This window comes from Lepus europaeus, chromosome 22 (assembly GCF_033115175.1).
Source record: "Lepus europaeus isolate LE1 chromosome 22, mLepTim1.pri, whole genome shotgun sequence".
NCBI lineage: Eukaryota > Metazoa > Chordata > Mammalia > Lagomorpha > Leporidae > Lepus > Lepus europaeus.
This window is the reverse complement of record NC_084848.1, coordinates 31046264-31061994: the sequence shown is the minus strand read 5'-3', so window position 1 is coordinate 31061994 and position 15731 is coordinate 31046264. Positions and strand designations below refer to the sequence as shown.

At 41.0% G+C, this 15731-nt stretch overlaps 1 protein-coding gene across 1 annotated transcript; it reads right to left on the bottom strand.

Moving 5' to 3' along the window:
- Positions 1–8001: 8001 nt before the first annotated feature.
- On the bottom strand, positions 8002–10239 carry LOC133751443 (disintegrin and metalloproteinase domain-containing protein 20-like). Its single transcript, XM_062181488.1, has one exon. The coding sequence runs from the start codon at positions 10237–10239 to the stop codon at positions 8002–8004; it is 2238 nt and encodes a 745-aa protein (XP_062037472.1).
- Between the last annotated feature and the right edge of the window lie 5492 nt (positions 10240–15731).

Below are 15731 nucleotides of genomic sequence, written 5' to 3'. Positions count from 1 at the left end.
TCTAATTGGAGATTTTCTGAAAGGACAAGATTACTCTTGTACACCTTTTAGAATATTTTGTGTGTGTGTGTGTGTGTGTGTTACTGTTGAAAGTTTGACTGCAGTGTGTTGTGCTGAAGATCTTTTCTGATCATGTCTATTAGGAGTTCTATGTGCCTTGTGTACTTGTACTTCCATTTCTTTCTGCAGATTATGGAAATTTTCTGTAATTATTTCCCTGGACAGGCTTTCTAATCCATTCTTTCTTTCCATACCTTCATTAACTCTTAAGACCTGTATGTTGGGTCATTTGATAGTATCCCATAAATCTTGAACATTGTTTTTAAGTTTTCTACTTTCTTCTTCTCCTCCTTCTTCCTTTTCCTCTTCTTCTTCTTGTCTGATTGAGATGTTTTTCAATTGTCTTCCAGCTCAGATATTCTTTCTTCTGCCTCACCAAGTCCATTGTTGAGTCTTTCCACTGTATTTTTATTTGAGATATTGAATTCTTCATCTCTAATATTTCAGTTTTATTTCTTTTCAAACTCTCAATCTCATGGGAAAAATTTTCAGCAATGCCCTGTAAAAATTTGTCTCATGAATTTGCTTCTCACTGCATCCAAGTAATCCTATGATCATTCTTTTGAATTCCTTTTCTGGAATGTAATCAATCTCTTTGTCTTTATATTCTAATTTTGAAGTTTTCTGTTCCTTTGGGGAGGTATGTTGTCTTCCTTATTCTTGTTTCTTGAAATTCTGCATTATTTTTAGGCATTTGTGGAAATACTTTTTACTTTCCACGTATAATGTATTTTATCTTTGAACTACACCTCTGTGGCTAAGTGGAGTGTCTACTCTTTCATTGAATACCCAGAGACAGGTGCTTGGTGTGGCCAGGGAGCTCTGGTAGGTGCACCAGTGTATGGTGATAATATGGTGTGACATCCAAGTTGGGCATGGCATATCTCCTATCTTGTAGCAGAAGAGAGTGTATGGGATGTCTGTTGGTATAATCATAACCTCACCTCCTTTCTTCCAAGGTGACTAATGACTGTGATTAGCACACAGTGGGTACAACTCCCATCTACACTGGCATAAAAACCATGTGAAGGATCTGTGCAGAACTCAATGTGAGCAGGAAACCCTCTGCAAGGAGCCACAGCAGTCAGAGAGCTCTGAGCCTCTGACACCAGACAATGATTGTCCAGAGATCTAGCTACACTCTGCACCTTGTTGTGCAGTCGCAAAATCTCACTCTCATGGCACACAAGGCTCCCACATTTAGGAGGTGCAGAATATCTATTCAGCCTGGCAGGCCTTCCCCATCCATGGAGAGCAGAGATAATCCCGGGACCATCTACCTGTGTGTGCTTCACCTTGACAGTTTGAGCCCTGGAGCCTGTGATATGTTGACAAGTTGGGGGCAATTTACAATCCTGTGTGTGTGCCAATCCTACTGTCAACCCTTCCAACCAGACTCAAAGTCAGTGGAGATTGCACAGCATTTTCCCTCTGGTAAAATCCCCAGGTCACACGCATGAATCAGAGTCTTTGCTGCCTCTACTGGTGTCAAAATGATACCTTCTCCCCACCAGTTGCCAGATACCACTGTGGGGATATGTAGAGAAAGAAATGTGAGTGGTAGGGGGAGGTGTGGCAGATGGTCCTCAGGAGAGTAGGTGCATGAAAACTGAACATGGAATCAGAAATTCATCTGGGAGTGACACAGAATTACCCTGTGCAACAGACCCTGCAGACATTCACTTCCAAGTTGACCCAAGAAAGGTCTCAGAACTCTCAGGGATGTAGGTGTTGTGGTTTTTTCTTCTTTTTTTTTTGAACCAGCATAAAAATCCTCTTGTTTTCCATTCTCTTCTATTTGTCTCCATTTCTTTCATTTGCTGTGGACCACAAAATTTCCATGACTATCCAGAAAATTGAAAAAGTCTGAATATGAGTTCCTGGAGATATTACGCTCTTCTCATTGAGTCTCCAAGGAAGAGCAAGCAAACAGAAATTACTCTCTTCCTCAAGTGTTGGTTAAGGTGAAAACTGCTCCTTATGTTGTAAGAATTAAAACACTCTAACCCTTTGGTTTTGAAGTAACCTTGATCTGGTTCACTTGTGATATCATCTAGTCTGCACGTATTCCCTGATGCTTCTTAATAATATTGACAAACCCTTAACTAATTTTGGTGATTGTGTACATACAAGGTTAGTTCAGGTAGAGTAAAATTTTGTAAGTTATAGATGCACACATTGTTTTATAGAGCTGGATGTTGGTGTGTGGAATAGCTTTGGACAAACATCCAAACTTCTTGGTTTTCATTCAAGGACAGCATATATTAAAGAACCCTGTTTCCCTTGGATGGAGAGATTTAGTCCTGCTTGCTCTTCCTCCCTCCCTCCCTCCCTCCCTTCCTTCCTTCCCTCCATTTTCTTTTTCTTTTTCTTTCTTTCTTATTTATTCTTTCTTTCTTTCTTTTTCTTTCATTTTTTTCCCTCTGATCTGGTTTATGATATTTGTCATTGTATAGATGTGGCATTTGATATTTTAGGTAACTTTATCAGAATGAAGTTAGTAATTCCCTTTTGTTATTTTTTTTAAAAATTATTTATTTATTTGAAAGTCAGAGTTACACAGAGAGAGAAGGAGAGGCAGAGAGAGAGGTCTTCCATCGGCTGGTTCACTCCCCAGATGGATGCAATGGCCAGAGTTATGCCAATCTGAAGCCAGCAGCCATGAGATTCTTCCAGGTCTCCCACATGGGTGCAGGGGCCCAAGGATCTGGGCCATCTTTACTGCTTTCCCAGGCCATAGCAGAGAGCTGGATTGGAAGTTGAGTAGCCGAGACTCAAACCAGTGCCCATATGAGATGCTGCCCCTGCAGGTGGTGGCCTTACCCGCTATGCCACAATGCTGGCTCCCCTTTTGTTATTAATTTTCCTTTTTTCTTAATTATCCCATTTGTTCTTAATCCATATTGATGTTTGGATGATCTGAGAAATTAGTCAATTTTCCTAAAGCAAGTGGGGATCTTCTTGTATTTGCAACAGCTATGTGCAATCAATCTTCTAATCAACCTAATAGCCTGCACAGATCTGAGCTAAAAAATACTTCTCCAAGTGTTGGCAGTTCATTTCATGTGCACTGAACATGGCATGATTTCAGACGGTACAATCATGAACTCAGTGGCCCTTTGATTACATGAAGTTGTCAGACTTGTGCATTGTGTGGCTCTTAGAAAGAAAGGGCAATAGATTAGCTGACACCCCCAGGGATAGCTTTGTTAAGCTGGTACAAACACGAGGGGCAGAGAAATCTTTGGAACAGACTAAGCCTCTTGTCAACAACCTCAACAGTTTTGCCTCCCAGAGACCTCTCTTCCATCTCCTCTGCTTCTGTGCCTTACAACCCACTCCTCTTTTCCAGCCTCCCTCTATCCTGATCCTTATCTTCTTTCTGGCCCTATGGTTGTCTTTATTAATGTCTGTACTTCCTCAAAACCTTTGATCAGCAGCATCACCTCGCTCAGCATCTGCCGAATCCCTAGAAATAGGAAAACCATCTTTGAAAGGTTCACTCTGATGTTTATTGCTCTGTGATGACTGGGTTTATTCAGTCATGTTGAAAAGGGTGCGATGAGGGCCAGTTCTGTAAGACAGTGGGTTAGGCCACCACCTAGTATGCTGGCATGCATATGGGTGCAGTTTCAAATCCTGAAACCTCTTTTTTTTTTTTTTTTAGTTTTTGACAGGCAGAGTGGACAGTGAAAGAGAGACAGAGAGAAAGGTCCTCCTTTTTGCCGTTGGTTCACCCTCCAATGGCTGCCGCGGTTGGCGCGCTGTGGCCGGCGCACCGCGCTGATCCGATGGCAGGAGCCAGGTGTTTATCCTGGTCTCCCATGGGGTGCAGGGCCCAAGAACTTGGGCCATCCTCCACTGCACTCCCTGGCCACAGCAGAGAGCTGGCCTGGAAGAGGGGCAACCGGGACAGAATCCAGTGCCCCAACCGGGACTAGAACCCGGTATGCCGGCGCCGCAAGCCAGAGGATTAGCCTATTGAGCCACGGCGCTGGCCCGACTGGGTTTATTCAGTCATGTTGAAAAGGGTGTGATGCAGTTATTCTTAAGTGTTGAAACTTAATTGAAAAGTGATCCCTGTTAAATAGAAGAGTGGGAATAAGAGAGGGAAAAGATGTACAATTTGGGACATTTCAAGCTGACTTGCCCCAAACGGTAGAGTTAGAAACATACCAGGGGATTCCAATTCAATTCCATCAAGGTGGCATGTACCAATGCCATCTCACTGTTCCAAGTGATCAATTTCAGTTCACAATTGATCATAATGATAGGACTAAGAGTCAAAGAGATCACATAAACAAAACTAGTGTCTGAAAATACTAACCGATAGAACAAAAAAGGGAGAGAACGATCCAACATGGGAAGTGGGATATGTAGCAGACTCATAGAATGGCAGATGTCCTGAACAGCACTCTGGCCTCAGAATCAGCCCTAAAGGCATTCGGATCCAGCTGAAAAGCCCATGAGAGTATTTCAGGCATGGAAAGCCAAGACACTCTGTCAAAAAAAAATGACCTAAATGAAAGATCTCCGTGAGTGAGATCCCAGTGGAAAGAACAGGTCATCAAGGAAGGAGGTATCTTTCTCTGAAGGGAAGAGAGAACTTCCACTTTGACTATGACTTTGTCTAAATATGATAAGAGTTGTTGAACTCAGAGGGCTTCCATAGCCTTGGAAACTCATGACTGTAGCATAGGGAGATTGCTGATGCCGTAAACAAGAGTGTGAATTTGTAAAGTCAACTACGGGAGTCACTGTGCACTTACTCCTCATGTAGGATCTCGGTCCTTAATGTGCTGTACATTGTGATTTAATGTTATAACTAGCACTCAAATAGTATTTTTCACTTTGTGTTTCTATGTGGGTGCAAACTGTTGAAATCTTTACTTGATATATACTAAACTGATCTTCTGAATATAAAGATAATTGAAAATGAATCTTGATGTGAATGGAAGGGGAGAGGGAGCGGGACAGGGGATCATTGAGGGTGGGAAGGAAGTTGTAGGGGGGGAAATCCATTGTGATCCATAAGCTGTACTTTGGAAATTTATATTCATTAAATAAAAGTTAAAAAAAAGAAAAAGGTGTGATGAGGGCCAGTGCTGTAAGACACTGGATAGGATACCCCCTAGTGTGCTGGAGTGCATATGGTTGTGGTTTCAAATCCTGAAAGCTCTACTTCTAATCTAGCTCACTGTTAAAGCACCTGGGAAAGCAGCAGAGGAATGCTAAAGTCCTTGTGTCCCTGCACCCACAAAGGAGACATGGAGACACGGAAGAAGTTTCTGGTTCCTGACGTTTGATTGGCCCTGGCCTGGCCATTGAGACCATTTTGGCACTGAATCAACAGATGGAAGGCCTCTCTCTCTCTCTCTCTCTCTAACTCTGGCTTTCAAATAAATAAAATAAATCTTTAAAAAAAGTTTATGATGAATGTCTGAAATCTCTTGATACCAATTAGAAACCACTTGAAAGAATACCACTAAGGCCTTGATGCTGATACTAACACTTATTTTTGTTTGTGTTCTACCACCTAAGTGATTACATACAATTTAGAAGCATCATATACACTAAATACCAATCCCACCTCAAATTACAACACTTAGTTCACAACATCAAAAACAGTGTAAGAAACAGAGAGAAAATCATACAGTGAAAAATCAGAGAAAATCACACAGAGAAAATCACTGCCGTGAAACAGTTTGATGGAAACCAGAGTATGAGCAGAAATAGAAAGAAGGAGAAAAGGATAGCAGGCGTTTTGCCTAGTGAGAAGATGACAGTTAAAACAACTGTATCCCATATATTTTGTGAGTTTGTTTTCTAGCTCTGGCTCCTGACTTCAGCTTCTTCTTGCTATTATGGTCTAGGATGTAGCAGTGATAGTTTAGATTAATGGGTACCCAATGGCAATGTGGGAATCCCAAATTGTGTTCCTCATTTCTATAATCAGCCTTGCCCTATCCTACATGTTGCTGGCCTTTGAGGAATAAACATGTTAATGGGAATGAGATCTCTGTCTCTGTCTGTATGTTTCTCTGCCTGTCAGACAACAAGCAAATATTGTTTTAAAAGAGGAAGGAAAAGGAAATGAAAGCCTACAAGACCCACAGTAACAAATGCTTTGCAACCAAACTTCTCAAATGAAACAAAAAAATCATATAGGGTAGCACATTCTATTTTCAGTAATGGTCTTTGAATCAGGAAATAATAATCCTATTTATTAATGGAATCCAGCCTTGATCTTAATGGATTTTGGCATCAGGTGCAAAAACAGCAAACAATTAGTTGGAAAGGTACAGTCAACAGAAACTGCAAACCATTAGGTATGAATATCATGGTATCCCACCAGATCAACCAGTTGAACTGGAAGTGCTGGCCAATAGATCTCTATAAAAGATGTACAAACTCAATGTCATAGGTGCCCCCCATATGTTCAGAGCTTCTGCATCCTTGTCCCTTGTGGTGCCTTCCCCTCTTGTGGATTTGATATTTTCAGACAGATCTCATCTGTGACATTTAAATGGAAGCAATACCATCCTTACTGCTTATCACTCTCTCTTCTAGTTCACTAATTCTGAAGTGATTTTTTTGTTTCTTTAAGATAAATTTTGTATTTTTCATAGAGTACTAGATCCTGTCATTTATGGACAAGCAATCTTGTGGCAATTCCTGAGATTTTTATTTATTTTTTATTTTTATTTATTTTTTTTAACTTTTATTTAATGAATATAAATTTCCAGTGTACAGCTTATGGATTACAATGGCTTACCCCCCCCCCATAACTTCCCTCCCACAGATTTATTTATTTATTTGAAAGGCACAGTTACAGAGAGGCAGAGGCAGAGGCAGAAAGAGAGAGAGAGAAAGAGATCTTCCATCTGCGGGTTCACTCCCCAGATGGTCACAATGGCTGGAACTGAGCTAATCTGAAGCCAGGAGCCAGGAGCGTCTTCCGTGTCTTCCACGCGGGTTCAGGTGCACAAGGACTTGTGGCATCTTCCTAGCTTTCCCAGGCCATTGCAGAGAGCTGGATCAGAAGTGGAGTAACTGGAACTCAAACCGGCGCCCATAAGGGATGCTGACAGTGCAAGCGGTGGCTTTACCTGCTAAGCCATGGAACTGGCCCCAATTCCTAAGATTTTAAATGTGAGATCCTACAACTTCAATAAAATGGAAACAAGGAAATGATATATCAGTGACTAATGATTCTATATCTGATCATTGAACTGTAAAGATAAATGGAAAAACATGATAGTGGGAATACTGCATGTTTAACAAAACTCAAAAATAGGAATGAGAGTAATGAAGGTGTTTTCAAAAAAGTATTAAGTTCTTTAAGTTTTCTAGGCATTTCTTTTAAGTATAACATAATTGTGAAAAAGTACATTCATTTTCATAATTTACAGTGATTCTTCAAGCTCCAAATATTTAATACTTTAATACCACATGATAGAAGTTGATAGAACTATTGAAATTTAAGCTGTCTATGGCAAAAAGATTTTTCATCTTGCTTCTGTGTCACTGGAATATGTTTCTTATGTTTATTGTTTATATGTAACTATAAATTGGACAAATAACAAAAGGTTAGTTCATAACCAGTTAGGAAAATATGTAATGGTGTTACAACATGTTGGTACTATATAAAATAGACATGACTACAACTACATCAATAACATTAGAACAAGAAATTTAAGTACATTTCTCTTCTTACTGAGTCTAAGAGTTTTTGGCTTACTCAAGAGTTGAAAGAGCATGACAACATAGCAAATATTAATGAAATTAACAGACAGCATTCACTCTTTATTTGCATGTGATTTTACTTCAAGATTACAATCTCAGAATCAATAAAAGACATTGGGATGGCCAGTGTTTATTTATCATTGCTCTCAGCAAGTTTCGATGTGGTATCCTCCAGGTGTGAACTCTCAGTAGTATTTACAAAGATTCATCACTTTCATATTCATCTTGCAATGCTTCTATATATTCTTTTTCTGTTAAAAGAACACCAATGATGACTGCAGACAGAAGAAGAATTAATCGAATACATATTAAAAGTAATGACTTATTGACCTTAACAATTATTGTAGGTTGAATACCAACTTCTTTGTCAGGTGGGGGGCCACTATCTACACTACCACCCGATCCTTTTTTATCACAATTTGGTGGTTTCCAACCACGCACACAATGACAATTTTTGTTGCTGTTACACACTCCTTTGTAATTGCAGGTCTTCACATCACAGTCAAAGTCCAAGTCCTCATGAAAAGTACAATTCTGGTTTAAACAGAAGCTTCCTGGACCACATGTTGCACCATCAACCACAAGCCCCATTTCTGGCACTTCTGCCCCAAAATGTGTATCGAATCCATAGCATTCTTCTTGTTTAACACCCTGCACTAATATGCGTCTAAATGTAGTGTGCAGTCCTCCACCAGGTATTTCCTTGACGTTTCCACAGTGCAGCATTCCACATAAAACATCATCTTGTTCACATTTAAAAGGCCTGATTCCCCCTCGCTGTGGCTTAAGCCCACAGTTTCCAAATCGATCACCAACAATATTCAATTTATCATAACATGCTTTTGGGCCATCACCTACTTCGTATCCAAAAAGGGCTTGGCATTGCATATCACGGTCACTGCAATTTCCACTTATACAAACAGCTACTGGTGAACATGGGGTTCCATCCTGGATGTAAAAGTCATTTGGGCATTTTTCTGTTTTCCCATCACAATACTCTGGCAGATCACAAATCCCAAGAGTGTCTCTGCAAATGACTCCAGGGGCAGATAATTTGCACCTCTCGTTGCAGCAAGGAGTATGGTCACAATCACTGCCGAGGGTGAGGGTACAAGTAGTCTCACAACACTTATTTTTGGTACATTCTTTAAATGAGCCACAGTCACATTCCTCCTGCTGATTTCTTATCTTGTCTCCACAACGAGGAGCTATGTAAGGAAAATTATTATATTCAGCATTTGGTTCACTTAAGCAAGCATCCCAGAAAACAATCCTGTTATGCACCTGCTCATAAGAGCAATTGCTCATCATATCCTGAAGACCAGGCACAGTAGCCATGACACAAGTGCTTCTTCGGAAACATCGGCAACCTGCAGAATCATGACCTACATTCAGGTTATGACCTAATGCATGTGCAGTAATACTCGCAGCCAAAAATAAATGGTACCGTGATACACATACAAATAATGCACCCCAGTTAGGGTTGCATATTCCTCCTTGGCTGGCATAATAATTATGTTCTGCAATTAAGTGTCCTGTATAAAGCACAGAAGTAGAATGTGGGATAGCATTATACATCTGGTAAAATTTCCACAAACCAAAATCAGTTATAGCACGTTGTGGAGTATTTCTGTTTGTTATATCCACTCTGTCTTCAGTCCATATGCACACAACACGTATGGCAACATTTAGGGATGCTGGCCTGTAAATGGAATGTAGGATGTTGTTCATAATGACCACATTCTCTACTATCTGGGTCTCATTTTGGTTCAAAGTCCATAAAGAGTTTGAAATTGTGTAGTGTACTTTCAAGATTTTATAATGTACCTGCCACATATAAACAGGACCTGCTCTCGGAGTTTCGGCATGATTTTCCTCTTCAGAGGCTTGATACGTGTCTTTCCCTCCAATTTTACAGTGCTTAGCCTCCTCTTCTCTTTCCTCTGACACAAGCAGGGAAATCACATGCTCAAATTTCAAAGAAGCCTCCAGTGGTTTGATTTCGTAAGTGAAGTCATCCACTTGCAGCATGCCACGCAGACCTCCGTTGCAGGTGTCCATTGTGGCCTTGGACCCAGGAACCCCTTCCAGGTAGCTGTAGTAGTAACAGTCTCGGGGGACAAATGGGTAGTCTTCCTGCATAGCACCCTGGTCGTCATTGGTAATAACAGGAAAATTTCTGGGCACCAAGCTCTTCTTGAGCTTCATGTGGAGCACGTGTCTTCGGCCACGGAAACGCATGCTGTAGGATAGCTGGGCTGGTGCCTGAACTCTACCCGTCCTGTGGGGCACCTTCCTTGGGATGACGATTTCAGAAGAAGTGAAGCGCCATCCTGGTGGGGCATGGGAGCAGCTGGCAGGGAACAGGAGTGTCCAGAGCACATGCAGCCAGAGAGCATCTGTTAGTTGGGCCTGGGTGCAGGCAGGCCCCATGAAGAAGGGAGCCAGTGGCCAACGCAAATGCAGTCAAGTGGGAAGCTGCCAAGACCATCCCTGAAACATCAGCTTTCCCACCAGGGCAGTGATTAGGAGACCAGAGTGTGGCTACAGGTGAGAGGTGAAGGGGAAATGTTGGTCTATTACACAACAATTGTGTGACACTCAGAAGATTCTGTCCTGAGCTGAGGACCCTTAGGGCAGAGGTCCTATGGAAGAGACAAAATGTGGGGGCAACCTGGGCTGAAGCTAAGATTCTAAAGAGATGCTAAGTGGAGGAAGATCAGGTGGGTTGCTGTAATTTGGGGGCTTTTATTGATTTTTTGGGTGTGTTTTTTATTTTTAATAGAAAACTTATTTAATAAATATAAATCTCCAAACCACAACTTTTTTATTATAGTGGTTCTTTCCCCATAACCACCCTCCCACCCCAAGACCATCCCATTTCCTACTCCCTCTCCCATCCCATTCTTCATTAGGATTAATTTTTAATTATCTTAGATACAGAAGATTAATTCTGTACTTAGTAAAAATTTCAACAGTTTGCACACACACAAACACACAAATATAAAGTACTGTTTAAAGATTAATTTTACTGTTAATTCTCATAGTACAACATATTAAGGACAGACGTCTTACATGGGAGCACGTGCACAGTGACTCCTGTTGTTGATTTAACAATTGACACCCTCACTTATGACATCAGTGATCACCTGAGTCTCTTGTCATGAGCTCCAAGTCTATGGAAGCCTCTTGAGTTAACAAACTCCAACCTTATTTATTTAAGGTCATAATCAAAGTGGAAGTTCTTACCTCCCTTCAGAGAAAGGTACCTCCTTCTTTGATGGCCCCTTCTTCCCACCGAGATCTCACTCACAGAGATCTTTCATTTAGGTCATTTTTTTTTGTCACAGTGTCTTGGCTTTCCATGCCTGAGATACTCTCATGTGCTTTTTATCCAAATCTGATTGCCTTAAGGGATGATTCTGAGGCTAGAGTGCTGTTTAGGGCATTTGTAATTCTTGAGTCCGCTATGTATCCTGCTTTCCATGTTGGATCATTCCCTCCTTTTTAAATCTATCAATTATTTTTAGCAGACACTGGTCTTATTTATTTGATCCCTTTGACACTTAATCCTATCTTTATCATCAGTTATGAGCTTAAACTGATCACTTTAACTAGTAATTTGGCAAGGGATAAACTTATGAATAAAAGGAGTAGTGAGGAAGTAAAAATCTTCTCATAGAAATTCTGGGGCATGGCTTAGAACATATATAAAGTGGGGGTAAGGGTGACAGATTGAATGTACAGGCATACAGATGTCATGAGTAGAAAAAAATTAGGCCGGCGCCGCGGCTCAGTAGGCTAATCCTCCGCCTTGCGGCGCCGGCACACCGGGTTCTAGTCCCTGTCGGGGCACCGATCCTGTCCCGGTTGCCCCTCTTCCAGGCCAGCTCTCTGCTGTGGCCAGGGAGTGCAGTGGAGGATGGTCCAAGTTCTTGGGCCCTGCACCCCATGGGAGACCAGGATAGGCACCTGGCTCCTGCCATCGGAACAGCGTGGTGCGCCGGCCGCAGCGTGCCTACGCGGCGGCCATTGGAGGGTGAACCAACGGCAAAAAGGAAGACCTTTCTCTCTGTCTCCCTCTACTCTCCACTCTGCCTGTCAAAAATAAAAAAAAAAGAAAAAAAATTAGGATTAGTTTCTTTCATTTCCTATCAAGTTACATCTATGTTATTCTGTGATTCAGCAGTCAGTTCAAGGGATTTATCCATGAAGCCAGCTTGATGATTGTTTCTTCAAGTGTGCTGGTTTCCAGTTGTATCCATTTTATTGCAAAGGACAGAATTTCATTTTTTACATCTTATTAGTACTCCTTAGTGTAATATATGATGATTTCCCTGTCTAGTCATCAACTGATGGACGTCTGTGTTGATTCCATATTTTAGCTATTATAAATTGATTTGCCATATTCATGGGAATGCAGATAACTCTTTCACATAGTGTTTTCTTTTCATTTGGATAAATCCCAGGAGTGGGATTGCTGGATTATGGTAGGTTTATATTCCAATTTCTAAGGTATCGCCAGACTCTCTGCACAGTGGCTGCACCAGTACATTCCCTCCAGCAGTGGATTAGGGTACCTTCTCCACATCTTCACCAGCATTTGTTATTTGTTGATTTCTGTCTAAGAGCCATTCTAAATGTGTGAGGTTGAAACCTCACTGTAGTTCTGATTTGCATTGCCCTGATGAGGATTTTTCAAAAATTTTGTTTAAGTTGTACAAGCTTCTTGTATTTCATATATACAGATTTAGGAACATAGTGATTCTTCCTACTGTACCCTCCCTACAGCCCATGCTCTAACCCTTCTTAATCCTCCCACTCCTAGTCCCACTCTTAATTTTGACAAAGATCTTCATTCTACTCAGCAGTTTATGGGACTTTCTCTAAGACAGACCAAAGGCTATGCCATAAAGAAAGTCTCAGCAAATTAAAAATTACCAAAATCAGAACCACTTCTTATAAACTGACACACACATTCTAAGATAAAATTATAGGTAAATGGAAACTCTAGCTGTAACTTTCAGTGTGGCAATGTGACATTGATTCCTTATGGTTCATTGAATACAATGACAGATGTTTCACTGGGGAAGCTTCTGCCAAACGTCCCAGAGACTAGATGGGAATTCACACAGTGTACAGAGCCTCAAGAGCACCTTCCATCCACATGTGGGCAGGAGAGCATGCGGAAGTGCGTCAGAAACAATCCTTTGTCCTCCATCTGCAAATTTCCCATAGAGACAACCACAGTTGTGTTTTCCATGTCTTCCATGGTGCTGAAGGTGACAGAATGCTATTTCTTCAAGAAGCTGGAGAGGAGAAGCCCTCACTAGTAATGACTTTGACTTGATTTTCCGACATCTGTCAGAAAGAGTCCTACATCTTATCAGCCACAGTGAGGAGTGTGTCATAAAATGTCTCTCTGAAAATAAAGAACTTCCCAGTCACGTTGGCATAGATTCAGGAGAATCTGCGAATTGTGCCTGATTACAAATAAACAAGCATCCTTCAGGCTCGGGAGATCTTCAGGGGAGTGTGATGTTCCAGTCTGAGATGATTTAAGCCTCCCTCTTCCTTGAATCAATGTCAGAGGCCCAAATCCGTGGGCGCTTGCTTTCTTGCTCAGTTTCCCTGTGCCCAGTCATCTTCCTCTGTACCTCATGTTTACTAGTCCCTGAGTCAGTGTGTAAACCGTTTGACCTTCACAAGGTCTGAGAACCCCAGGGGAAATTCATACACAAGGTCTCCTTTGGCCCATGTCCCTGAGTTTAGAAATGCAGTACAAGTTCAGCGATGCTATCAGCAGGATTCTGCAGGTTGCTCAGTTCTTCAGGGCTAATTTAGAGACGTGGTCTTCTTTGGTCTGTGTCCCCAAGCTTGGAAATGCAGCACATATTTTGTTGTGTTCATGACAGGATTCTGCAGGTCTCTCACTTCTGTAAGCATAATGGACAGCACACCTGACCTGTGGCCCTACTGTCCTGGAGCCTGGGTTCACTGCCTGCCTGGCAGCAAGAGCTGTCAGGTAGCCTGAAGCCTGGGATATTTTTTCAATATGGAGACAGCCATTAGATGTTAAGTAAATACCATGTTCTCCAGAGTTCTATGTAGTGATCCTGCCAAACGAAAACTAGTAACTAATCCTTTTATAATCAATATAAATTTGTGCTGACATATTGATATTTACCTATCAATAACTATTGACAGACTATATTGTATAAAATGTAATAATAATTAACTGTGGATTAAATTTAAAAAAATCAATCCTAAAGGAATTCTTAACAAACCGTCAATTTGAATGAATTTCTAGGATAGTCTAAATGACTCCTTAGAATTAGTCATGTAATCACTGGTTTCCTGATGTGGGAGTGAAAGAATAGAGAATAGAGAATGGGTGATACTTCCTGGAATGATAGGAACTCTCCAGCAACTATTTTTGTTGGGATGGTGGTTTAAATTAAGACTCACCATCCTGTATCCTTAGACTATGTTTATTTCACCATACACTAAAAATGGGGTATGTCAAAAAGTTTGTGGTAAATGGAACTAAAAACTAAGTTTATTTTGGTGCACCTTTCCTCCCCAAAGACTTGAGTGTCACTTGTTTTTTCATCTCTCATCCATAACTATTTGGTTTCTGATCAGGAAACTAACCACATTGTCCCCTAGCACCTCCAGTTTGGGCAATGAATGGATAAGTGGTGACCACCACCAGTCCAACAGCAAGGTGTCACTCTCAATACTTTTGGGTGAGAGTCCTCCTGATAGTGAGGTTCATTCCTGCCCTGACCACTACCCATCTGAACTCACAGAGACTTGGAATGATCTAAAGGAAACATCAGCATGCCCCTATGGGCAGAAGGGTGACTTGAGAACTCCTGAAGAAATCTTTTTATTTAAAATTTATTCCCGCCCCTCCCAAGAAACCTTTTATTTGAGGACTACAGACTTCATGCAAATAGTATTAACAAGAAAAAAAAAACTATTCCTTGAGAGTCAAGAAAAGAACTTCCACTTTGACTATGACCTTGTCTAAATAAGATTGAAGTCAGTGAACTCAAGAGGCTTCCATAGCCTTGGAAACTCAAGACTAGAGCCTAGGGAGATTTCTGACGCCATAAACAAGAGTGTCAAATTGTTGGGTCAACAACGGGAGTCACTGTGTACTTGCTCCTTATGTGGGATCTCTGTCCTTAATGTGTTGTCCAATGTGAATTGATGCTATAATTAGTACTCAAACAGTATTTTACACTTTATGTTCTTTGTGGGTGCAAACTGATGAAATCTTTACTTAGTGTATACTAATTCGATCTTCTGTATATGAAGATAATTGAAAATGAATCTTGGTGTGAATGGAATGGGAGAGGGAGCGGGAGATGGAAGGGGTGCAGGTGGGAGGGAAGTTATGGGGGGGGAAAGCCATTGTAATCCATAAACTGTACTTTGGAAAATTATATTTACTAAATAAAAGTTAAAAAAATTAAAAGAAAAGGGCTGTTCAAGTCATTGCTTCTCAAAGTGTCAATTTCATTTCTGCAGATTTCCTTTTAGAAGCTCTGTTAGTTATCCTAGATCAGGGAGAACATATGGTATTTGTCCATTTGGGACTGGATATTAAACTAAGGATGATGTTTTCCAGATCCACCCATTTTGTTGCAAATGACCGAATTTAATTTTTTTTACCACTGTGTAGTGTTCCATAGTGTACATATCCCTAATTTCTTTATCCAGTCTTCAGTTGATGAGCATTTAGGTTTGATTCCATGTCTTAGCTATTATGAATTGAGCTGCGATAAACATGGGAGTGCAGATAACTTTTATTTACCAATTTCTTCCCCCTGGGTAAATTCCCAGGAGTAGGATGGCTGGGTCATATGGTAGGTCTATATTCAGATTTCTGAGGTATCTCCAAACTGTCTTCCCTA